Genomic DNA, 23,572 nt, shown 5'->3' with positions numbered 1-23,572 from the left:
CATTCATTCATCGTCTACCGCTTTATCCATTTAAGGGTCGCGGGGGGTCGCTGGAGCCAATCCCAGCTAACATTGGGCGAGAGGCGGGGTACACCCTGGACTCTCACATTCACACCTACGGTCAATTTAGAGTAGGTGTGAATCTCCGAGGAAGCCGGAGAACCCGGAGAGAACCCACGCATACATAGGGAGAACATGCCAACTCCACACAGAAAGGCTGAACTGGGATTTGAACCCAGAACCTTCTTGCTGTGAGGCGAAGGTGCTAACCTCAAGTGAAAGTATGTATAAACAAATTGACAACGACCCTCGGGCAGTGGCGGTTTTGGGCACGGGGAAGCGGGCAGCCGCCTGGGGCGGCATTTCTTCATGACGCATGGGGGGCGGCACGAGCACTTCAAAAGTGAGATTCAAGGTAGAACCGCCACTGCCCTCGGGCCAAGTCCCGGGTTCTGTAAGCCACAGCCCTCAGAACGTCACACGACCGTCGTACACGTTCTCTCAGCACCCTTAACTCTGACTGACTTCTAGCGTCCCAGAGAGAGGGAGAGAGATGCTCAGGACATAAGTTCCCCCAGCAGTCTAGGCCTATAGCAGCATAACTAAGAAATGGTTCAGTAAACACCTGAGCAGCTCTAACTATAAGCTTTATCACAGAGGAAGGTTTTAAGTCTAACCTGAAATGTAGACAGGGTGTCTGCCTCCTTGACACAAACTGGGAGCTGGTTCCAGAGGAGAGGAGCCTGGTGGCTGAAGGCTCTGCCTCCCATTCTACTTTTACAGACTCTGGGAACCACAAGTAATCCTGCATTTAAAAGTGATCTATTGGGATAATATGAAACTAGGAGCTCTGTAAGATAGGATAGAACCTGATTATTAAGGGCTTTGTAGGTTAGGAGCAGGATTTTGAATTCAATTCAGATTTTTACAGGAAGCCAATGTAGAGATGTTAACACTGGAGAAATATGATCTCCTTTCTAGTTCCTGTCAGAACTCGTACTGCAGCATTTTGGATTAAATGGAGGCTTATCATCAGACTTGTTGGGGGTCTGTTAACCTACTGTACTTGTCAGTTTGGTTTGCTCCACAGTAACTGACAGAATCAAAACAAGATTAAAACTTGACACACAAAGTTAAATGTTACACTATGAGAAGCATCTGAAAACTTTTTATCAATATAATACTTTATTTTTTAGGGAGACAGTTCTAATCGCCTGTTGATCAGCCCGTGTAGTAGTAATTACCTATATGGGCAATAGGTTAATTATATTTTTGCATTAAAGTAGTATTTATTAGCTGTGGCTGTTAATGTCAATGATATGGCTTTTATATTACTACTTTTGGTGTGTATTGTTTTTTGTTTGTTTTGTAGTGTGTTTGTTTCGACCATTCCTGGTGTTTCTTTAAAAATACATATCTCTATTTGGTAACCAATAGCAACATGGTAAAACTCTAGGTACTGTCCCACGAATATTGGTTGATGGAGGGCGAAAGAATGTGTTCGTGGGGAAAATGGGAAGTGTTTGTGTGTAAACAATTTTGTAGGTATCATGCGTCTCAATGTGAGGAGATGGACAGGATAATAAGAGATAACTGGATTCAAAAACGAATTTAAAAGCAGTATTGTAACATCTGGAATGTATGTTTGTGTTTAAAATTGTTCAATAAACATAAAGTTGAAGTAGTTTTCATTGGGGATTTGGTAGCAGGAGCGGAGGAGCCTCGACCCGGTCGGTAGATGGCGCTAATGAAAAAAAATGGGACACCAAGCGCCGTGAAGAAGACGGTTCACTGGGCAAAGTGGAACCGCTTCCGGGTTAGTTGGGAGTCACACGCAGGGGGGAAAAGACTTCCAAAATGCTATTACGTGTGAGTACTGTCTTCAGTTTGAGTGAATCACTGGCGAGTGTCCCAGTGATAAAACTGCTTGGATGTGGAGCGGGTGTTTGCTGTCGCCGTCGCCGTGCGAGGCGTTGACCGCGGCGGCTCGTCTGTTGTGTAACCTTCACTCCGCGGCATCGCCTCTGGACCTTGTCGGCGCCACACTGCAACGGCACTTCTGGCGCTGGGACATCGACAGAAACAAAACGATTCGCCGTTCGCGTTTGGGGGGGGGCATGACATCACAGTTATGGACGCGGTTGCCTGTTTCCAAGTCTCGCTACGTTGCTTTGGCCTCACGCGGCGGCCACAGGTGGCGATGCGTGTATGTAACCTGGCATTTGAAGGAACCCGCTGCAAGAGTGTAAGGATCGCACCAGTTTGAACGGGACACTGAGAGAACAGCAGACAATGTCACCTGTGGTGGGATTTGTGGCTTCCGGAGAGGCTGTGCAGGTGACTGCTATTGAACTGAAGTAGAGCCGGAGACGGCTGGAATCTAAACTGTGTGCAGTGACATGACACGTGCAGTAGGGGGCGCTGCAACAGGTGTAATGTTCCTCACTTCCCCTTAATTGATATGGTAAATCAATGTCACGATTTACACGCGTTTCAGTGGCAACAGTGCAATTAAAAAGAAAGTTTTCTCGTCCATTGGGAGCTGGGGGTATTGCGCTCCGGACGTCCTGTGTCACGATACGACATTGTTTGTTTGTTTACTCGGTCGCAGGATCGGCAGCCATCTTTGTCAACGGCCCCTGGCAGTAATACAGGGCCGACTCTCGTCTGAATGAATGACGAGAGTGTCACAAGTGCACATTCAATGATCATTGGGAATCAAACACGATATGTATAGTATCCCCCCCGTCAGCTTTAGACTAAAGCCTCTTAAAATGTTTGGCAAGTTTGCTCCAAAACGAGGTTGCAAGTGCATTTTACTGAAGGTGTAATCACTCGATCACGACTGAAGCCAAATGGTGATGTGCAGTGTTTCCCCTACCAATTGAAACCTAACCCTAACTCTACCCCCTCCAAACCAGTAAACCTAGGGGAAACACTGATGTGTCACGCTGTTGGAAGACAATAACATAGTTGTAATGTGCAATAATTACATAATATACAGATAGGGGATTTTTGGTTTGCTTGTGTTATAGTTTTACTCGTGAAATCACGGTATCACGATTGGAGATTGTGGACGTCACGGTATAAACCCGGCTAGTTGTCTGCCGGTGGAAATCAATTCCCAATGGAGGAGATCCAGACGGAGTCTGGCAGAGCAAATGGAATGAACTCCCAGAATTCATCCCAGGCTACTTCAGCTACAGATTTAATTCAAATTTTAAATGAGTCACAAGACTTTGAACCATTAAACTACCAATAATCTTTGACAAAACTTTTTAGATGCTCTTACGTGGGTACTGCCTTAAATGTGAGTGAATCCGCATGGGCATTACTGTAAAACGGATTTTATATGAAAAATTCTGTATGTTTGTCATCTTCATGTACATATGTTTATATATTTTTTGCTCCTGTGAGGATGTTCCATTGACACTTTGTCTGCTGCAATTTTTTTTTATTTAAAATAACGTTTTATTTTTGTTTTTCCATCATGTCTGTCTTTCAGAGGGTGTTGCAAATCGGAGGGTTGACACTGAAACACAGCAGGTCCATTCACCACAGTCCCGTATGGAGGAATCCTCTCATACCTATGGTTGTGGAGCAGACGGTGAGTGAAAATGACTTGATCTTCTCTGCTGTGTTCAAGGCGGCGATGTTTGTTAATGCTGCACAATAAAAACACACGCCCGAAGAACTTCCTCACTAAAAAGACTTTAATAAAAATGAATTCCTATTTACCATGACACCAAAAGATAAGTCAGTTCAAAACTCAAGGATACGTCATCTCCACTAACATGCTCAACTCACTGTTTTGTTTTGTTTTTCCCCAATCTGTTTATTCCATTTTCCAACAATGATATAGACAAAACAATGAACAGTGCAAAAGTGGTCCAAACAGGGTATCATGCAAATGTTAAAGCAAAGACAGAGCACTATTAAGACAATACAAACACTACAAACAAGGGACAAAGACAAAAAAAAGAAGAAAGGAAAAACAAAAACAATAAAAATAAAGGCTGTGGGCCGGTCTTCCGCCCGTCATATATCAGTTAGTACATCACTCAGGGATATTTGGAAAATGCATGTCTCGAATGTATTGAAAGAAGGGGTCCCATATTTTATTGAATTTTCTCAGTGAGCCCCTTAGTATACATCTAATTCTTTCCAATTTGACAAACCCAAGAACTTTCCTTATCCAACGGGTATGCAGAGGTGGTGCGGGAGATTTCCACTGTAATAAGATCAAGCATCTGGCGAGTAGAGTGACAAAAGCTCCAACGCCTTTTTCTGAGGAAGAGAGTGATAGCATGGGTGGAATTACGCCAAACAACGCCACCATAGCATTTGGATCAATTGCTTTCCCAATGACCTTGAAAAATGAACTAAAATTAGGCTTTCAGAGAGCCAAATTTTGGTAAAGTGAGCACGGTGTATGATTTTTGGAATGAATAGCTCCAACTCGTTCACGGCCACTTCATGAGCTTCCACCGTGCACTGAAGAGGTTTAATTAGGCTTTTCAAATTCTTGCCTCACTGGTGATATTTCGGAGCGCAGGCTTGTTGATAGAGCGTCAATTTTCCCGAATATGTCACTTTTGAGGGACTCCATCATGGCTTGTGGGTGTGTAGCATCAAGGGGGTTACCAACGTTAGTTTCCTCCATTGTCAGTGAAGCAGAGTGCAGTGTTTTTCTGCCTGCCCTCGCGGAGTCTTGCTTTGGATTAGACATAGGGTTCGGTCAAAAATCTAAATAAGACAGCCAGAAAGTTTCCCAAGTTTGTTAACAATGGTTTCGGACTGATTTTGTGAAAAACAGTACAATAAAAAGTGTATTTAAGGCACATTATCTCAGAGCTGTAAGGGGACACGTCGACTCCCTTCCGTGCTCCATAGCGCCCCTCCACCAACTCACTGTTAATGATAGAGTAAGAACGTGGACAAGTATTCATGACAAATGTTGCTCACTCTTAAGTATTTATCGACATCCAGGCTTTTTCATTTGCTCGTCTGAGGTACAGTTTTTTAGGTCTTAAAAAGCTGTCTCCAGTGTGTAGTCTCTGCCAGATGGGTCAATGTACCGAAATGAACTGAATACAGTGGTGTGTAGGAAACCAGTCCAAAAATTGACAGGATGTTTGCATTATGCAGATTTCTTTATATTTGGTGAATAAATAAGGTTGTTTTGTTGTTGTAATTTAAGTTTTAACAAATGTGACACTTTTTCAGGGAAGAGGAGAACGAGCATATGACATCTATTCTCGCCTCCTGAGGGAGAGAATCATCTGTGTAATGGGTCCTGTAAGTGTCTTCCTGAATGTTGAGACTGATCAAGAATTATCTTGAGATCATCATTTTTTTGTTTGTTTGTTGGTAAAAATGTTTTCTCCCTCCTCTGCTCAGATTGATGATACTGTAGCCAGTCTGGTTATTGCCCAGCTGCTCTTCCTACAGTCAGAAAGCAACAACAAACCGATACACATGTACATCAACAGTCCAGGTAAGGGGCATCACTGACAACAGGAGGGTTCAGAGTAGCAGTATGTTGTTGTAATTGAACTTACAGCCATGGAAATGTACATTACTGAAAGAAGATAGGGTATAAGCATTTGGGCTTGGAGCAGTGGACAAATACATTAAAGCATCTTGAATATTTTTTCAATAAAACATTAGTTCAGCTTTCAAAACATGACTGACTATTGTCTGATCTGCCTCCGCTAACAAATATTTTGCATAGCTTCTGAACAAGGTCATGCAAAAAGTCACTATGAGATAAGAGACAAGATAGAATTTATTCACTCCACAATTTCTGACTTATTATTTGTCTAATTTCAAAGATGTTCTGTCCTTTTTTTATATTAACCTTTTTGATTGGTAATTTGTTCACATAGTGAGTTTGACGTTTGTCAAAAACATGCACAAGCGAAACAATATTTCTCAAGCAAAAATAATAACTCTATGGTTCCTGCTTATTTTCTTATTGAAAACTGAGTACGTTTTTGTTAGGATTATTGGAAAGAAAAAAAAACTCTCTCCTGTCCCCTGCCAGGCGGTGTGGTAACAGCAGGCCTGGCCATCTATGACACCATGCAGTACATCCTCAATCCCATCTCCACTTGGTGTGTCGGCCAGGCTGCCAGCATGGGCAGCCTGCTCCTGGCTGCGGGGACGATGGGGATGAGGCATTCACTGCCCAATGCCCGTATCATGGTTCACCAGCCTTCAGGAGGCGCCAGGGTTAGTTCGTCTTCTTAGCTCCATCTTGTCCAAGTTGTAGATGTGATTATTTCACTGAAAAAAGAAAGTCTTATTAATGCGTATGTTGTGTGTCCAGGGTCAGGCAACAGATATCGCCATCCAGGCCGAGGAGATCATGAAACTGAAGAGACAGATCAATCAAATCTATTCCAAACATACTGGGCAGCTGCTGGAAACCATCGGTAGGATTTTTTCAGCTGTTTATCTACAACCTACTCTGTGGTCATCTTCATGTTTGCCAGCACAACATTATAGGCTGATAATGAGTAGTCGTGTTTACAACTTGCCCCAAAATAAAAAAATCAAATCAATCAAAGGGACAGTAAGTGATCTTAAAGAAATTAATGTTTGTCAAATTTACCAATATTTCCTCACAGTCTGCTAGCTGTTGGTTCTGTTTGTGCGCCGCAAAAGAATTTGGGTTTTGGGCTCAGCCCTGGCTCTGTAAGTCGAAACCAAAAAAATGGTGCAGACCGCAAATTACAACACCGCTGGTGCAGTTTGTAAACATCACTCTTCAACACCTTAAGAGACGTGCTGGCGAATGGCGCTACGACTTATGGGGTTCGGCCTCATGGTTAGCTGGTCGATCTCCCATACCCGAGGCTGCGGGTTCGCGGCCCTGTAAGAGCAGTAACACCACAATAACAACAAAGAGAGAAACAAGCTTTCTCCAAAATCACTTACTGCCCCTTTGATGCAATGAAAATTGTATGTAGTAAAATATCCATGTGACATGTAATCACATCTCCCCTGGTGTTAGGGTTTAAGGTCACTTATATCCCCTACAGAAGAAATGTTCCCAGTGATATGATGTAACATTAACATCAGTAGATACCAGGAAGGTGTGACGTGCATTAGTGTTTTCTGTTTTCACGAAGAGCAGCTCATTTCAATCATTGGAGAGGAGCAGATAATGCAGTGATCAGTTGGAATAGGCCTTTCTTCAATGAATGCTCCATTTCTCCTGCGTTTTAGAGGGTGTGATGGAAAGGGATCGCTACATGAGTCCCATGGAGGCGCAGGACTTTGGTATAATAGACCGGGTCCTGGTCCACCCGCCCCAGGCAGGCCAGGATGAGCCGGAGCTCGTGCAGAAAGAGCCAGCGGCGGCGGCGGCAGCAGCAGCAGCAGCAACCAGCTCCTCTCCAGCATCAGAGTCTCCAGGTCCTGAGCAAGCAGCCCCAGGGACAAACCCTCCCTCTTCACACAAACCTGAGCCATGAACCACCACGGCAGAGCTGTCTCAGTTCTGTTAGTACTTCTTCAGGACTCAGTGCCTGACAGCTGCTGACAGCAAGGCCCATCCTCCATGGTTGTCTTAGGAGCTACTCTCTTCCCCCTCAGTAACAACGCTATGCAGTCTACACATGTAGAGGCACCATGTTGGCTTCATGCAGTGACTAGGAGCTGATCTACTTGTACATTAAGTGAATTCATTAGATACAGTTTTAAATTATTTGAGATGTTGGTAACTGAGGAAATTAGTCATTTAAATTTTTGGACTCCATACACAGGAGGGAAAGTAAGAAAGTTAATGGATATTGTCTACACTGCTTTTTTTCTTTTGAGCCATCTTGTTCTGTTCCTCCTTGCTGCAGAGGTGTCCACTGAAGAGTGCTGTGGACCTTGTATTTGAATACTCATATTTGTAATAAATGATAATTTTGACCACAGTCCCCAAAAATGTGAACTGCCTGTTTCCTTCATCTGTAGTCCCAATGGTGTTCAAATTTCTCCCACAAAAATGGCAACACTCATTCACAATGTCATGTGGAATCATCATCACACGCATCTCCTCTGTGTACACTCTAGTCTGTTGACATTTTCGCGTCACCAAACAGACGTCACATGATTCATCTGCCTCTTGGGAATTGATGATGAACCAAGAGGTCCCAGACCAATATGTATTTAAATATTAGTGTGGCTATGCCAGGCTAGAGCGTGGCTGCATCAGAGCCAAAGTAGCGAATTTTAAAATGAAATGATGTCATTGGCAAAGAAGCTTAACAAATGGCCGATGGTGATAACCTTGAAAATTCAATTCAATTTTATTTGTATAACGCCAAGTCACAACATAGATTGTCTCAAGGCACTTTACATAGTGAGATCAAGACCTCATAATATTACAGAGTCCCCAACAGTTCCCACAATGAGCAGCTCTGAAACTGTGGAGGAGAAGAAAACTCCCTTTTAACAGGAAGAAATCTCTGGAAGAACCAGACTCAGTTGTGGGCGGAACATCTGTCTCGACCGGTTGGGGTGAAGAGAAAAATGGGGGAGAGAGGAGAGGTGGGCAGAAAGAGGGGGAGGAGAGAGAGAGGACAGTTGTACAGCCGCCGCTTTAATCTCTACCAGACTGATACTACAGAAATAATACTGACACTTGTAAATGCAGTGATGTTATTAATGATACTAGTAATAATAATAATAATAATAGTCAACAGATTCAATAGGGCTCTCACCAGCATTGCTGGCTCGTGCCCTAATAACGAGGGGTTCGGGTCCTGTAGCTCTGCAGTCAGAGAAACACTAGGAGAGAGGAAACAGAGTTAGTGAGATGTAATGTAAATACATGGGGGCAGAGAGAGAGATGCTCATGATATACGTCCCCCAGCAGTCTAGGCCTATAGCACCATAATAAAGAAATGGTTTATTAAACACCTGAGCAGTTCTAACTATAAGCTTTATCAAAGAGGAAGGTTTTAAGTTTCACTTTAAATGAAGAGAGGGTATCTGCCTCCCTGACACTAACTGGGAGAGGAGACTGGTGACTGAAGGCTCTGCCTCCCATTCTACTTTTACAGACTCTGGGAACCACAAGTAGTCCTGCATTTACAGAGAAAAGTGATCTATTGGGATAATAATAATAATAATACATTTACGTAACTATGAGCTCTGTAAGATATGACGTAGCTTGATTATTAAGGGCTTTGTAGGTGAGGAGCAAGATTTTGAATTCTATCCTGAGTTTTACAGGAAGCCAATGTAGAGATGTTAACACTGGAGAAATAGGATCTCTTTATGTAGTTCCTGTCAGAACTCGTGCTGCAGCATTTTGGATTAACTGGGGCATCCTAACAGTAATGAATTACAGTAGTCCAGTCTAGAAGTGACAAATGCATGGACTAGTTTTTCAGCATCCTTTTGAGATAGGATGTTTCTAATGTTCTTGATATTGCGCAGGTGAAAGAAGGCTGTCCTAGAGACTTGTTTTGTGTGTGAGTCAAAGGACATGTCCTGGTCAAAGGTGACTCCAAGGTTCCTCACAGTAGAGCTGAAGGCCAAGGCTATACCATCTAAGGTAACTATATGCACATTTAATATACAGACTGGGCCTGTGTGACTGGTAACAGCTGAGCTCAGAATGAGCCCAGATCTGCTGAGTCCATGTGGTGAGAAGAGAAGGGGTTACAGTGTGGGACTGTAGGGGAGGGGAAGAGAAGAGGTCATGCGTATTTTCTATTTTCGCCTGCACCTCTCTGGACAAACTCATCACCACATGATATATATGTGTGATATAAAATATAAAAGGGGCTGGTGGTTAGCACTTCCGCCTCACAGCAAGAAGGTTCTGGGTTTGAATCCCGGTTCAAACCAACCAGGACTTCTGTGTGGAGTTTGCATGTTCTCCCCGTGGGTTCTCTTCTCCCACAGTCCAAAGACATGCAGAATGGGGTTAAGATAATTGGAGACTAAATTGACCGTAGGTATGAATGTGAGAGTCAATGGTTGTCTGTCTCTGTATGTGGCCCTGCGATAGGCTGGCGACCTGTCCAGGGTGTACCCCGCCTCTCGCCCAATGTTAGCTGGGATTGGCTCCAGCCCCCCCGTGACCCTTAAATGGATAAAGTGGTAGACGATGGATGGATGGATAAAATATAAAGTGTAGCTCACTTTTTATGTTGACAACACTGTCACACCGCAATTTATTTATACATACTTTGACTTGAGTTCAGTCATCACCATTATATATGTTCCAATCTTCATTCTGTTTTGTTGTAATGTTCTGTGTTATTTTGTTCACTTATATACAAGCCTCGGGTAGTGGTGACACCATGTGCCACAAGGCCCCTTCGAATGTAGATGTGTGGAAAATATAAGTAATGCTCCACATAACATTCAACATATACTCTGCTAAAATGTATTATTTCATTATTAAAGCGATTAAAGGAAATAATGTGTTGTAACTATAACAGTGTAAATCGTTATCCATAACATCAGTAACAAAAACACAATCTCATCAGGCCATCTTCATTTTATGCGACTATATATGTCTGAGACGCACGTTTCAGATCACTCCCTCTCGTGGCTGCTGCAGCTGTGCAGTTTACATGTGAATTTAAAGCAACAATATGTAAGATTTCCACCTTCATAATATATTTCCAAGACCCTTGTGATGGTCCATCGACTTACAGTAGGTTGAATGACACGTCTGTCGTAGCCTGACGGGGTCTGTATCGCTTTCACTGGCACTACGGAACTTCGGGGTGCCGGTAGTAACCCAAAGCACAAAAAAAACAGGTTAGAGGCCAGGATCACCACAGTCACACCTTCGGACAATGTTTTGTTGGAGTAGAACACTGCATTGAAATTAAGTGGGTTTTTTTTTTATTGGTAATAAAAAGCATAAAAGTTACTCTTCATATTTATTTACATTATTTTATGGAAAACATTAAAAACCAACAAATCACTCCACTTACAAAAAGACCAAAACTATACAATAGAATCACAAAGACACTTAAGGAGGTTGTTAAAATGTAAATCACCCAAAGATTCTAGTGCTTAAAGTGTAATGGTTTTATCAATTGAAAAGTGACTTTTTTCTTAAGTGTGCAAACTCAAAGTAAAGTATGTGACATGACAAACCCAGTTAGAAAAGGTAGATTTTTTTTTCTTTCTCTTAGGAAGAATAATAAAAAAATTGTAGATATAAAATTGCAATCGGTGACAGAGAGACCATCATAAAGTGGCTCAGAGGTCTGCTTTTAGGATGAAGGTGGGCAAAGTGACAGAGCAATAGTATGTTAATACAGAAGCAAACAACTTTCACAAGTTTAAAAAAAATGGAACTACAAATCCTGATTCTATATTAATTTCCCCAACATTCACTCATGCAGCACACATTATAAAAAGCTCCTCTATGTTCACAGACAACACACACTCCACCTGCGTGTCATCACATGAGAGAGCAGCTGCTCTTGGGTGAGGCGCTCCAGCGCAGCCAGCTCAGTTTGTTTTCGTTGTACGGTGGGTAACGCAGCCCGTTGAGTCTCTCCAGAGCCCAGCCACGCAGCATGCAGCCCCGCCGGTGGCTGAACGTCTCGAAACCCCAGCGGCCGTGGTAACTGCCCCATCCACTGGCCCCTGGATGAAGTACAAACCATAATGCCAGTCAAAAAAAAAAAGGGGGGGGGGGAAAGCATGCAGATACAGTGACAATGGTTTCCCATTTATATTTTGAATGAGATACCCCAAATTGTTACTTTGGGAATATTCCTTGACATGATCAGATGGACTTAGAGTCTGCATCTTTGTCGCCATGGGCCCTGGAAGGAGACAGTGGTGGTGCTTTAGGCTAAGTGCTATTGTCAGCAACATGTTGCAAATAGCAGGTGATCATTACCATTATTTTCCTGGGAAGCACTAGAAACTGAGTACAGCAGATGATGATGGAAAGTCTTTAGTTTTTTTTTCTACAAACTGCAATGTGGATCCAATGATGGCACAAGGAAAAGTCAAAGTATCACCCAAGTTAATACAATTTATCCTGAGGAGGCCATGGATGTCTTAACCAAAGATATTGAAAATTCAACCTATAGCTGTTGAGACATTTCACTCAAAACCAAAAACCGGGAACCTCAGTGTGTTACTAGAAACCTGTGGAATAGTTCATTAGGGTTTGATGAATAAAAGATAACTCCAAATATGCACTGGAACAGCTTTAAAGATTTTAAAAGCACTTTCCTACTGTAGTTGAGCCATGTCTCAGCTGTTAACCAGACACTTCCTGAAAGGGTTACGTCGTGTATAAGGTTTAACCAGAGCTCCAGCCAGAATACATACATAAAGCATGAATGATTCTTATTTTTCATACAGCCATAACGGTTCACATCAAATTAATTTCACCACCTACACATGTCTACTCACGGTGTCTTTAACCATACGCATGTCCACCGTCCTGCCTGTTTACCTTGTAAAGCCACATGAGGTCCAAGTTTCATTTTAGCTCAAGAAAGCAAAGCTCCCATCTTATACATATATAGTGGAGGATAACCTATTATCAGATGACCTAAATAAGAAGAATAGTCTTAAGAAGAGTGTGTCTGAAGAGTTTGGCTGAGAAAACTGTATAGAAATCATCTGCATATATAGTAGAGATATAACGGTATGAAAATTTAACATGGTTATAGTGGCCAAAATAATATGCATTTTTATTTTTAAAATATGATGAAACTGTTCAAAAAGATACATAAACCTTTCAAAAGAATGGCTCATCGTTCTTATTTTCTTGAAAAAGAAAAAAAGCACCAGTAAGAGACCAAAAATACTGTCTTGTGTGGAGATGTGCCTGTGTTTGATTCTGTTTTTAAAAAACCACCAGAAATAAATCAGACTTGAAATAAAACAAAACATCTCTCGCTCGTTCTCTCTTTCTCTCTCTGGTAAAGGTGACACCTACCTACACCTCCGAAAGGCAGGCTCGGTAGGGTCATGTGGAGGATGCCGTCATTAGAGCAGAATCCTCCACTGCTTGTCTTATTCAGCACTGTGTTTACCACCTGCAAAAGGAAAGACAAACTATGTAAAATATAAGATGACATGCGGTATGCACTATAAAAGGCAGTAAGGCTATAGAGTCCCATGGTCTTACAGATGATTCGTCAGAGAAAACATAGAGCGCCAACGGCTTCTCTTTGCGGTTGATGAAGTCGATGCCTTCCTCCAGAGACTCGACAGTTAGGATGGGCAGGATGGGGCCAAAGATCTCCTCCTGCATCAGGGCATCGTCTTCAGCCACGTCCACGACCACCGTGGGAGCTGAGGGGGGCACAATGACAGGAGCCATTAGAGAACATTGAGAAATTATTTACCTTCAACCTCTTTATTAAAGAGAAAACAATAGCATCCATCAATTGATTCCATGTTAAGGATGGCTCAGCAAAAATATTATTTGTGACAAACTAATTTAAAAAAAGTTAGTTCTGATAATCAACTAATAATCCACACCAGAACCTGCGAGGAGGGCATGAGGTCAGTTTGTAGGTCAGACACCCGTGGACTGACGAAGTCTGGGAGCGTTACAGGAATAACAGTATTCAACAAGGACACGGTGCAATATCAATTAAATGTTAAATAATTAAAAACTGCACCATGTTACAATAATTGTCTAATATTTAAAGTTTAGTTTTAGGTCTAGGTCATTTGATCTGCATCAATTCAAGAAAAGTCAGTTTACCTGTGATCACACCCACAAATCTGATTACACCTTTGAGTTTGCATAACTAATTGCATAAACAATGATGCGTACCCACCCCAATCAGGCCATGACAACTTTTTTATTTTGGAATCATGCCATCTCTTAATGACAGTCATCCTGATTAGACACACCACAATAACGAATAATAACTAAGGAAAGGGACTACATTTCTGATCAATATAAGCTTTAGATCATCTCTATTTTTTGGGAGATACACTCACAAGTAATATTCCCACCAGTTTTGGTGGACGATGCAGGTGGAGTGTGCTCATGTGGGCCTGCAAGTTTTCTACACAATTTCTGAATGAAAAGCAGAGCCCCAGTCTCATGAAGGCAGGGGAGGAAATGATTCCAAACACAATGAGACAAAAAATATCCAAGAATTTGTAAATAAAAGGGAAAATTATGACCCGTCAGTGAAACTGAGCAGTGAAACCGCTCCAGCAAAGTGCAGCTGAAGAGAATCCTCTGAATGCAACTTGTTTCACCTGGGGTACAGTCGAATTGTCAAATTGGCTTAGGAAGTTTCCTAAATCTTGACATGAACCGGTAGTATTTGATCAGCAGCCATGATAGGAGCTGTTCAGATTCTCTAAATGCAAAAGAAAGGAGCTTCAATGCTTCCTTTCCTATCTCCTTTTGCATAGGGTACACTGGAGCTTCCTTTGTGAGAGTAAGGAGATATAGACTTCCAACAATTCATTGCGGCAGCGATATTTAACGTGACGCGCCATACTTCCGAAGTAGAAGTAGAAGAGTATGAATATTACCCAGAAGAGACGTTTAGTCATCATGTAAGTTACTGTTACATATGAATCATTTACATCTGATGTCACAAGGTTGTAAAACAGACTGAAACATGCTGGATGGAGGCGCTGCGTTTTTTGTAGTCCATCTTCGGAAATTTGTAGTTTCACCACGGCAGATGAACGTCAATAACATCCGCCGTCACGTGATGATGTAGTATAGTGAAAGTCGAGTTGGATTCTCTGAGCTGCGCTGTCGGCTTTTCCTAAGTACCATCAGTTCTCCTTTACACCTTTCCTTGACCTCATGATGTTTTCCACGGAGGTCAAGGAATAGGAGACAGGAATAGTAGATAGGAAGGACATTTGACCTCACCCCTGAAACCAACATTTTGTATGGGTTTAGGGTCGCTCTGTGATGACATCAGACGTTGAATGGCTGAGGCCGTTGTGATAAAAAAAATTTTTAAAAAATGGTTGCACTGACCTTACAGTAAGTTATTAAATATAAGCATTTCATTGTCGTTTAGTTTTTCCAAAGTAATTGGCTTCATATTTTTGGGGCTTTGATTAATAAAAATTATTAAATGAACAGGATTTGTTGTCATTTAACATGTTAGTGATACTGACCAGCAGTGAACTGATTTTGTTTTATACTAGTAGGGGGAAGCACATTTCTATGTGATACATAAAATATTTGCATCTGAATAGACTGGACAGATCATTTATGAAAACAAAAATTGACTAGACTTAAGGGCAGGGAGATGATCTTATCAAAAAATATTTTTGCATGATAAGATCAAACTACAATCATAAATTTATTGGTGTGACTTGGCTGAGAGGTAAGACAGTAGTACATGCTGCGACAAGACAAATTATTGCTTGCCATCTGTCATGCCTTGAAAGATCATTGTAAGGAGGCGCCAGGGACGGATTTTCCAGGATTAGAATGTAAAACAGAAAGGAATCACAAGTAGTGTGTAGGATGCGGACGGACATGTTGACATTTAAATGACAACCTCTGTAGTCTCATTTCGTTACTTGTAAGCAAACGCCTTTTGTGAAGACGTAAAAGCTTTTTACAAAAAGAAAAAGTCGGGCATTTAGTAATTTATTTCAATTAAAAATGTGTTGAGCTTGCGTTCACCACATACCTTACTTTAGACATCTAACCAAAACCCATTCAACTTCAGGACGGGGGAGCTGGATCTGTAAAATTCTCTGGGGTTTTAGCATTCCTGTAGCATTTCTGCTTTACCATGCTTACAGATGTGCCTCACAGAGTGCCCTGTAGTTAGTGGTTTGGAGTTGGTTGCACAACATTGAAGTGATCATGCTAGACAGAAGGTGTAAAAAAAAATAAAAAAAACACCCTATACCTACTCTGATCAATCCACCCAGGCCTTCACCTACATCCTTATGTCTCACCTAATGCAGGAGTTGGGAGCTTGCCAGCCTGCAAGTCAGCCATAGTTTCTGGGTTTCATTCTAAAAAGTCCCTGCGCAGTGGAGTTCCAACCCTTGCATTTGTTACATGGCTCGTGCTGCAGTTTAACCTTTTCTTCATTTCACATAGAAAAGCAATGTTTGAACCGTTCTCCAACGCCACTTATCACAAAACCTACACTGCACTTTCCTTGGGTCCTCAGCAACTCAAGTCATCCAGATGAGCACTTGATGAAAAAATTGAAATGCAGACTGAAGAGATTTAGAGATTAGAAATGTATAATTAAATCATCTCTTTAGTTAGGGCTAGAATAGGGGAGAGGTATGTTCAATCATTTAACAAGTAAATCATTTGTTAGTAATGCTGGTGTTTGACAAGATACACATGCTTGTGATTTAAGAATAAGATTTTGTGGAACATAGTTTAACTTCCTGAAATTAAAACTTATCTTTTACTGATTAGTGCAAAGTATTGCAGTTCTCTAAGTCACCAAACTCTGTCTCTGTGCAGTCCTTCTTAACCTACCTATGTACTTGTCCTCCTGGTTGCCCTCTCCTCCCATAACAACTTTGCCATTGGACCTCCCGAGCAGTTCCATCACATGCGTCCAGTGTTGGGGCGTCACGATACGGGCCAGGTCGGGACAGTTTTGAGGCTCCGTGCTGTAGAAATCCTTCATGATTTGACGAAGTGCAGGCAGCAGGGCGTCCCGTGTGGCCGGTGAACAAAGCACATAATCCGGAGCCACACAACTCTGGCCAGAGTTGAAAAACTTTGACCACGCCAAGCGTCGAGCAGCAGCTGTTATGTTCACCCGACCGTATATGAAGCACGGACACTTGCCGCCCAGCTCCAAGGTCACTGGAGTCAAGTGGACTGAAGCTGCCTGCAGGATGCAGCGTGCCACCCTCTGAGAACCTACAAGAAGCCTGAGAAGTCAGTGTGGTTCCTCTGTACAGCATGAACTGTATTTCAAGACAATGTGTCTGCTAGTATGTCATCAATGGAATAAAGTGTTAGACATAGGGCTGTGCAGTGATGAAAATCTCACTACTCGACAGAGGTCTTTTCATATCCAGACCATACATATTGTTAGCTATTGCACATTACTCGTGGCCATTCTCAACCTTATTAACAGCATCCATGTTTGTGCAGATGTTCAGTTGTAACAGTAGCTATTGTCTCCTTCACTTTCATGATTGTTGACTTGACTAAATGTTGAGTCATGGACAACATGTGAGTGGGATTCGTTTTGTGCTCTCCACTCCCCCCTTTAGTAGCTCTCCTCCGTGAACCCTCTGTATTGTTTGACATAATTCTTGGATGGGCGGTAAAGAGGTTAGTGTCGGGAGACTGTTGTGGGAACCAGTTTGTGGAAGAATTTGCACAATTAATAATAATAATAATAATAATAATAATATGAATAATAATTGGCACAATGCAATAAAAAAAATTATAGATGTTTTATCATCACACGATATATCGTCACATTGCACAGCCCCAGTTGGACAGATAACAGAATAAACAAAATGGCAGCATTGTTACGTTCCACTACTGGACTGGGTTTAAAAATACCACTAATTATTAAAGGTCTTCAACTTCTTATGTGTTACTTACATGTCAGACTGCCAATTTGACATTATTGTAAACTGCATTCTGAATAATGTAAAAGAAAGCAAGATGACCAGACCGAGTTACCCAACCAATTTGTATGAGAAGTGTTCAGCAACAGATCAACATTAAATGATCAAAGGAACAGATTTATATCACTCTTGAGACTCACGTTAATTCAGTGAAGGGGGAAATGCACAGTCCCCATTTCAAGCCAGAATGTGTGCACATCTTCCGGTCACAGATTAAAAGTTGAATTCTTAAGTAATAAAACATATTTCAGTTCAGAATACTCAGGTTTCACTGCTACAGTCTTAAGCGGTCTAGTGCACAGGTTGCACTGCTACCTCCTGTCGTACTGAAAATTTAATATTCTGGATACGGATATCAGGTTTCACTGGGGACATTCTGGTCTTCAGGCAACATGGACAAATCTATAGTCAAAACACATTGACATGCAGAAATAGGATCCATCATGGAGGCCTTTACCTGTGTAGAAGATGTGGTCAAAGCGATTTTGCAAAAGTGCCTTGGTCTCCTCTGCTCCACCTTGAACAACTGTATAACAGTCCTGTCAAATCAAAAGTCACCTTTAGATTCACGGTGCCAAGTATCACATGGCAACTGAAGTCCAGTGACTGGATTTTACAATATTATCAGATGGGACAAATTAATGACAAACCTAGCTCGAGGCTCACCAACACTTCATTCACAGTGTCATTACATTATTTACAGAACCTAGAAAAGATAATATGGCTCCTCTTAGTTATTAAGGAGGATCTCAGAAGACATTCTAATGTTCCATGGGAAGATTCTGATGGTCTTTTAGGTTGTTTAGGTCAACGTAGCTGAACAGCGCTTTTATTGTGTTGTTATTGTGGATTTTGTCAGTGCACGTCTATCCTTTTTTTTGCTTGCCCAGAACCAAATTGCCTTCAGGATTAATAAAGTTGTATTATTGTATTGCATTTAAGTGGTAATTGAAGAGGCTCTACTGAAGTTTTTTTGTGCTCATTGAAGAATAACCCGAGAGCAATCCCCTAGGAGTCTTTCTGGAGTTTTAATGGTCATTGAGAGCATCCTATATTTTTTTACAGTTGTGGAAATTTTAGTGGTCAATGACAAGATTCTACAGGTCCATTTGGATGTTCAGGGGGGAGATTGTAGTGGCCATTCAGGAGGGTTAATGGGTCCTCTTGAAGTTCCTCTGGGTCTTTTTGGCTACATCCATACTACTACATTTTAGTTTTTAAGCTCCGTATCTGTAATAATCTCCATCGATATACCAGCCAACCCGAAACCATATCACGTGACCATTCACATACACTGGGCATGTGTTTACTGGTGTAAACAGCAAGCAGATTCTACTCTGCCGTTGGTTACTCAGTTACAGAAAATACTACAGAGAATAAATACTACATAGAAATAATGGTGAAATCTCAGGAGCAGGGATTTCTTTTCACTGCGCGATGACAGTGAAGTGGAACTGTTACTGACAGTGTTTATGTCTTGCTGGTAGTCCACTGTTACTGGTAACCCCTGGTAGTCAAGGCAGTCAAGTCATGACTGATAAAAAAAACATTCAAGGAGGTTTCTAGTAATTCTTACTGGGTCCTGTAGATGGTTAAAAACATAGGGGGATATTGCGGTGATGCGGTGACCAAAAGGGGTAATGTCCTTTAACCAGCTCTGCTCTTCCCTCCAGCAGGAGGCCACACGCCCCCGAGGAGAGGGAGTAAGAGAGACCTCTCGGGGAATGATACGGACCTGTGCAGACTGATACGTCACTGCCGTTGTATACGCTTATTATACCACGGCAATGAACCAATCAGATCGCTTGATTTGAGCTACCCGTTTTATAATTTAGTGTATACATCAGCCAATGAGTAGGCAGGACCTGTATGCAAGTGACATTTATATGTAAAATGTGTTGCTCATTTCATATCTTTGTCCATCAAAATGAAAAATGTTGCACAACTCTTGTCCAATTTATCATTATATTTACCTCTGTCAAGGAGGCTAAGTTTTCTCTCTCTGTTAGAGAGGTTGTTAGTTTGATCACACCAAAGGTACTGAATTGATTTGCACCAAACTTGGTCTATGGGTGGGGCATATACCAGATATTAACCTATTCCATTTTGGTGCAGATCAAGGATTTTTTCCCCTCCCACAATCACTTTCCCCAACATTGCACAAAAGGCTATTTTTCAATTTCTATATTTTTTTATATTACATTACATTTAGTAATAATATCTAATTCTAATAATATATAATGTATTGATATTGATGTAAAAATAGACATTGATGTCCAGAGATTTAGCAATTTGAACATTTTGGTGCAGATTACTAGATGACTTAATTTACCTTCTTTTTTTGTTTTATAATACCTAGACACGTTGGGTTGTTTGGTCTCGGCTCTATTTGTGTCATAGTGCAATTCTAGCTCTGAAATGTTTTTGACTACCTTGGACAAAAACCTAAGATTGTGAGATGGATTAAGTATCTTGAGTACACGGAAGCTTCATGTTAGAAGATTCCTGTTGTTGAAAAATAACTGACAATAGGACTGAATTTGTCATTTTAACAGAAAAAAATTAATTAAATCTTGGAAACAACAGACCTGAGATAGATACTTGGGGATGAGTTCTGCCATCAGATTGGCTGTGGCACCACTGATCTCTGAAGGCTTGATGATTACACAGTTTCCTAGATGGAGAGGTCAACATCAAGACATCAGTTAACAGAAGTTACATTGCACATGTTTCTAAGATTGTTAAATGTTGTTTTCAGACCTGATTTAGCTTGTAAACCCTCCAACTCACAGCTTGACTATGAGGGACCACTGATTATGTTATGTGTGCTGTGATTTGGCACTATATAAACAAAATTAACGAGTTTATTTTAATATTAAATACGAGCATATAATTTATAGAAATAAAAGAAAGATTTGATTATTGCAGCTTTAACAGCTCACTTATGGATGTGAATGATACCTGCTGCAATGGCTCCAACCAGGGGTATCAAAAGGAGTTGCACAGGGTAGTTCCAAGCTCCAATGATTAACACAACTCCTAGTGGCTCCCTCCGTACAAAACAGTCATCTAGCCTAGTGGCCTGAAATTTAAAAACAAAACAAAAACTGGAGTGTAAACAATTTCATAAAAAGAAGAAAACTGTCATAAACGTACCAGCTTTTTAAAATTGCCTGATTTCATTAAAAACATTTAAAAGAGCTACCTAAAAGGGCATTACACTTATGAAGTTCAGTTTACTCATTGACAATATTTTGCCTGTGAAAACAGTTGCATTAAAAGTTTTTCGAATCTTTGACATGAAAACCCAGATGCTGTAATCAGTTTTTTCTCAAACTGTAGTGGTGGGATTGTAAATGAGTCGATCTTTAAGAAGCAGGAAAGGACATAATGAAAGATGCATTCAGGGAAATGTATGGATTCAGTGTTCTTGGCATTTAAACCCAATCACTTTAACACCCTTTTACCAACAGCTGTGAAACATGTTTTCTCACCTCCAGAGGTTTAACTTGTGGCCTTGCTGTGATGTAAAATATACTACAGGCTGAATAAATACAGGTGGCATCACATTTGAACCACTGCTGGATGTGATCACAGTAAAAACAAACAAACAAAAAAAAAAAACAACTTCAGCCTGTCGTTAAATTACTTTTTTAATTTGTAATCTGAAAACCTTTGGATATGTATAAGTCACGTATTAAAAATCAAGAATTAATTTAAGGTAAACAAGAAATAATGTCCTACCCAAGTATAGAAAATGTATGCGACAGCCAGTTTCATTAAAGCGTTATTCAACCTACCATGTTTTTACCGACATACTCCTGCTGCATCCAGGTTTTCAAGTTGGCGATGGCGTAGTACACCTCATTGAACACTATGTCAAGCTCAGACAGGACGGCCTCAAATTTTGGCTGATGAGAAAGAGCAGCAACCAGAAAGGGAAGTTAGTGCTTGTCCGATTGTGGCAGGCAAACAAATATGTGTTCGTCAAACACGGAGTGTGTGCTTTTGTTGAACCAAATGTCTATAAATCATCAAATCAAATGTACATTTGTACAGTTAATAGTTGTATACAATGTTAAATGTGTCAGAATCAAAATTGTAGCAGCACTTACTTTCAAATTTTGTTACAGGCTTGAAAAAATACTAAACCGCAGAAAGACGGCTGCGGTTGGTTAGCATCAGGCTGTCAGCCCCTGTGGTTCAGTTGTAAGACTCAGTATTGAGGGGGTGTGTGTGTGTGTGTGTGTGTGTGTGTGTGTGAGAACACGTTCTTGTACCTTGGCGAGGTCTTTGTGCAACGCATCCAAAATCTGCTGCTCATTTTCTCTGATCATGGACATGAGCTTGTTCAGCTGCGTTTTACGAAACTGCTCTGGTAATGTGACGCCTGAACGAAAGACCGCCCGCAACCTGTCCACAACCTGGCTCTGGGTGTCCATCCTTTCACCTGCAAAACAAACACACATGGACATGAGGAAGAAGAGAAAAAAACTACACAAATCACACAATTGTAAAGAAGTAACAGGCAAAGGCCTGTTTGTTTGTTCTTTACCTGAGGAATGACATTTAACTGACTGTCACTATTGCCAGTGTTGATTTGCCCTTTTTCCCCCCAGCAGCCATTTTGACATGGGAAACACAGGTGTTACTAATCACATTCATTAATTAGGCTCTGGGAACAACCTTTCAATTAGTAACACCTGCGTCTATCTTCATTAAATGACAAAAAAAAGGGAAAAGGAAAAAGGATCTCTACAGGGTTTTTTGTGTTAACTAGCTCACATTAGTTGTAATGTACAGTTTCATTTATTGTACATTAGTTTAAATATGTACCGTTTTAAGTATATATTTAACTGCACAGTATTCCCCTGTATGGTTGTTGCATACTTATTTGTAGTCTTCTAGATTTATGGACAGAAGGGCCTGTCCATGAAACAGCTCATTCAAGAAGTGAAGAGGCTCCTGGAGTTTTGCCGCTAACCCACAAAAGCGCCAAAGTGAGGCTTTGGAGGTGGCCCAAATTATATCGCAATAATTTCGCAGCGCAGAGGAGAGATGAGGGAAAAAAACATCTATAGGCCGAATTTACCACAAGACTTTATAAGATTCGTTTGAAAATGTTGTCATCGAGCGTGTGGCTCTTTCGATCCCACTGTGACGGAAAAGGAAAGAAACATAAAACCCATTTCGCAACGGAGGCGCTCACACCACTGTCGGGCGGTGACTCACGACAGCATGCGTCCAACTCATGGCAGCTCAGACAAACGACTGTTGGAGCCTCAACACGAATCGGTATCGATTTATGACCAACTGTGGTTTACTCCGCGCAGTCACAGCTCTGTGAACACACACAGCGTTTCAGATCCGTTCGTGTTTCCTCAAGTGTTTGGAATCTGAGTGGCAGGTGAATCCGAGGACGAATCTCTTCCCTTCACTCTGGAATTGAAATGGGTTTTTCAATCAACAAAAAACAAACACCTATGACCCTATGATATTCGTGGTGTTTGACACGGCCAGCAGCAGATTACATCGTGGACACGGTGCGTGGGTTACTCTACCTTTCACTCTCAGTCCAGTCCCTCACACCACCAGGCTCCGCCGACCGAGTGCTATGAGACAGTAAACTCCCCGGGGTTTCCGGGTGTTCTCCCTTTTCAAGCCTCGCTACCGGTTCACGTCGGAGCTCCGGTGAGTGGGAGGGGAGACGCGGTTTTCGTCGATCTAGTATAACGTGTCTGACGCGTCAGACGACAGTGACCTGCGTGTTCAGTCTGGGTCGCCTTGACCCAGTTGTGCAAAAGCTATCCAACTGGATTTTGGATAATGGGTTTGGATCAAATCTTTTTTGTAAAAATGGGTTGTTCCAAGGCAGAACACGGATTATGGATTTGGATTAGATCGCGTAATCCAATCTTGGTTTTAATCTGGATGAAACCTTCAGGTTGCGTTGTTCAAAACTTTTTGGTGGTGTTGGGATAACTTTGATCCAAAAGAAATC

General features: G+C 41.5%; 2 protein-coding genes across 4 annotated transcripts; one reads left to right on the top strand and one right to left on the bottom strand.

The window, feature by feature from the left end:
* Positions 1-1,746: 1,746 nt before the first annotated feature.
* On the top strand, positions 1,747-7,931 carry LOC118288784 (caseinolytic mitochondrial matrix peptidase proteolytic subunit). Of its 3 annotated transcripts, none has more exons than XM_035615265.2 (7): positions 1,747-1,816; positions 3,506-3,607; positions 5,227-5,298; positions 5,401-5,497; positions 6,047-6,234; positions 6,332-6,437; positions 7,234-7,931. In XM_035615265.2, the coding sequence occupies exons 1-7, from the start codon at positions 1,748-1,750 to the stop codon at positions 7,479-7,481; spliced, it is 882 nt and encodes a 293-aa protein (XP_035471158.1). In that variant the 5' UTR covers position 1,747; the 3' UTR covers positions 7,482-7,931. The 3 variants fall into 3 exon arrangements, with proteins under 3 accessions (XP_035471158.1, XP_035471160.1, XP_035471159.1); XM_035615267.2 differs by having other exon boundaries at positions 1,760-1,869; XM_035615266.2 differs by lacking the exon at positions 1,747-1,816 and adding an exon at positions 1,963-2,337.
* A 2,960-nt stretch (positions 7,932-10,891) lies between these two features.
* aldh3b1 (aldehyde dehydrogenase 3 family, member B1) lies at positions 10,892-23,287 on the bottom strand. The gene is made up of 10 exons (XM_035615257.2): positions 23,133-23,287; positions 21,852-22,021; positions 21,372-21,482; positions 20,533-20,653; positions 20,160-20,245; positions 18,029-18,110; positions 16,454-16,846; positions 13,130-13,296; positions 12,938-13,037; positions 10,892-11,622 (listed from the first exon to the last, which is right to left on the bottom strand). Exons 2-10 carry the CDS (start codon positions 22,011-22,013, stop codon positions 11,435-11,437), a joined length of 1,410 nt encoding a protein of 469 aa, XP_035471150.1. The 5' UTR covers positions 22,014-22,021; positions 23,133-23,287; the 3' UTR covers positions 10,892-11,434.
* Between the last annotated feature and the right edge of the window lie 285 nt (positions 23,288-23,572).

The sequence above is a fragment of the Scophthalmus maximus genome, chromosome 17 (assembly GCF_022379125.1).
Source record: "Scophthalmus maximus strain ysfricsl-2021 chromosome 17, ASM2237912v1, whole genome shotgun sequence".
In the NCBI taxonomy this organism is placed as follows: domain Eukaryota; kingdom Metazoa; phylum Chordata; class Actinopteri; order Pleuronectiformes; family Scophthalmidae; genus Scophthalmus; species Scophthalmus maximus.
Note: the sequence above shows the minus strand (reverse complement) of the source record. Positions and strands in the feature narration are given on the sequence as shown.

Bases quoted from the DNA above. Each gene is read 5' to 3' on its own strand.
- aldh3b1 (XM_035615257.2), bottom strand. From the start codon at position 22,013: ATGGACACCCAGAGCCAGGTTGTGGACAGGTTGCGGGCGGTCTTTCGT. The intron at 20,654-21,371 runs GTAGGTTGAATA...TTTAAATTTCAG, and splicing joins AGTATGTCGGTAAAAACATG to GCCACTAGGCTAGATGACTG. The intron at 13,038-13,129 runs GTAAGACCATGG...TTCCTTTTGCAG, and splicing joins TTTTCTCTGACGAATCATCT to GTGGTAAACACAGTGCTGAA.
- LOC118288784 (XM_035615265.2), top strand. From the start codon at position 1,748: ATGAAAAAAAATGGGACACCAAGCGCCGTGAAGAAGACGGTTCACTGG. The intron at 3,608-5,226 runs GTGAGTGAAAAT...ACACTTTTTCAG, and splicing joins CTATGGTTGTGGAGCAGACG to GGAAGAGGAGAACGAGCATA. The intron at 5,299-5,400 runs GTAAGTGTCTTC...TCCTCTGCTCAG, and splicing joins TCATCTGTGTAATGGGTCCT to ATTGATGATACTGTAGCCAG.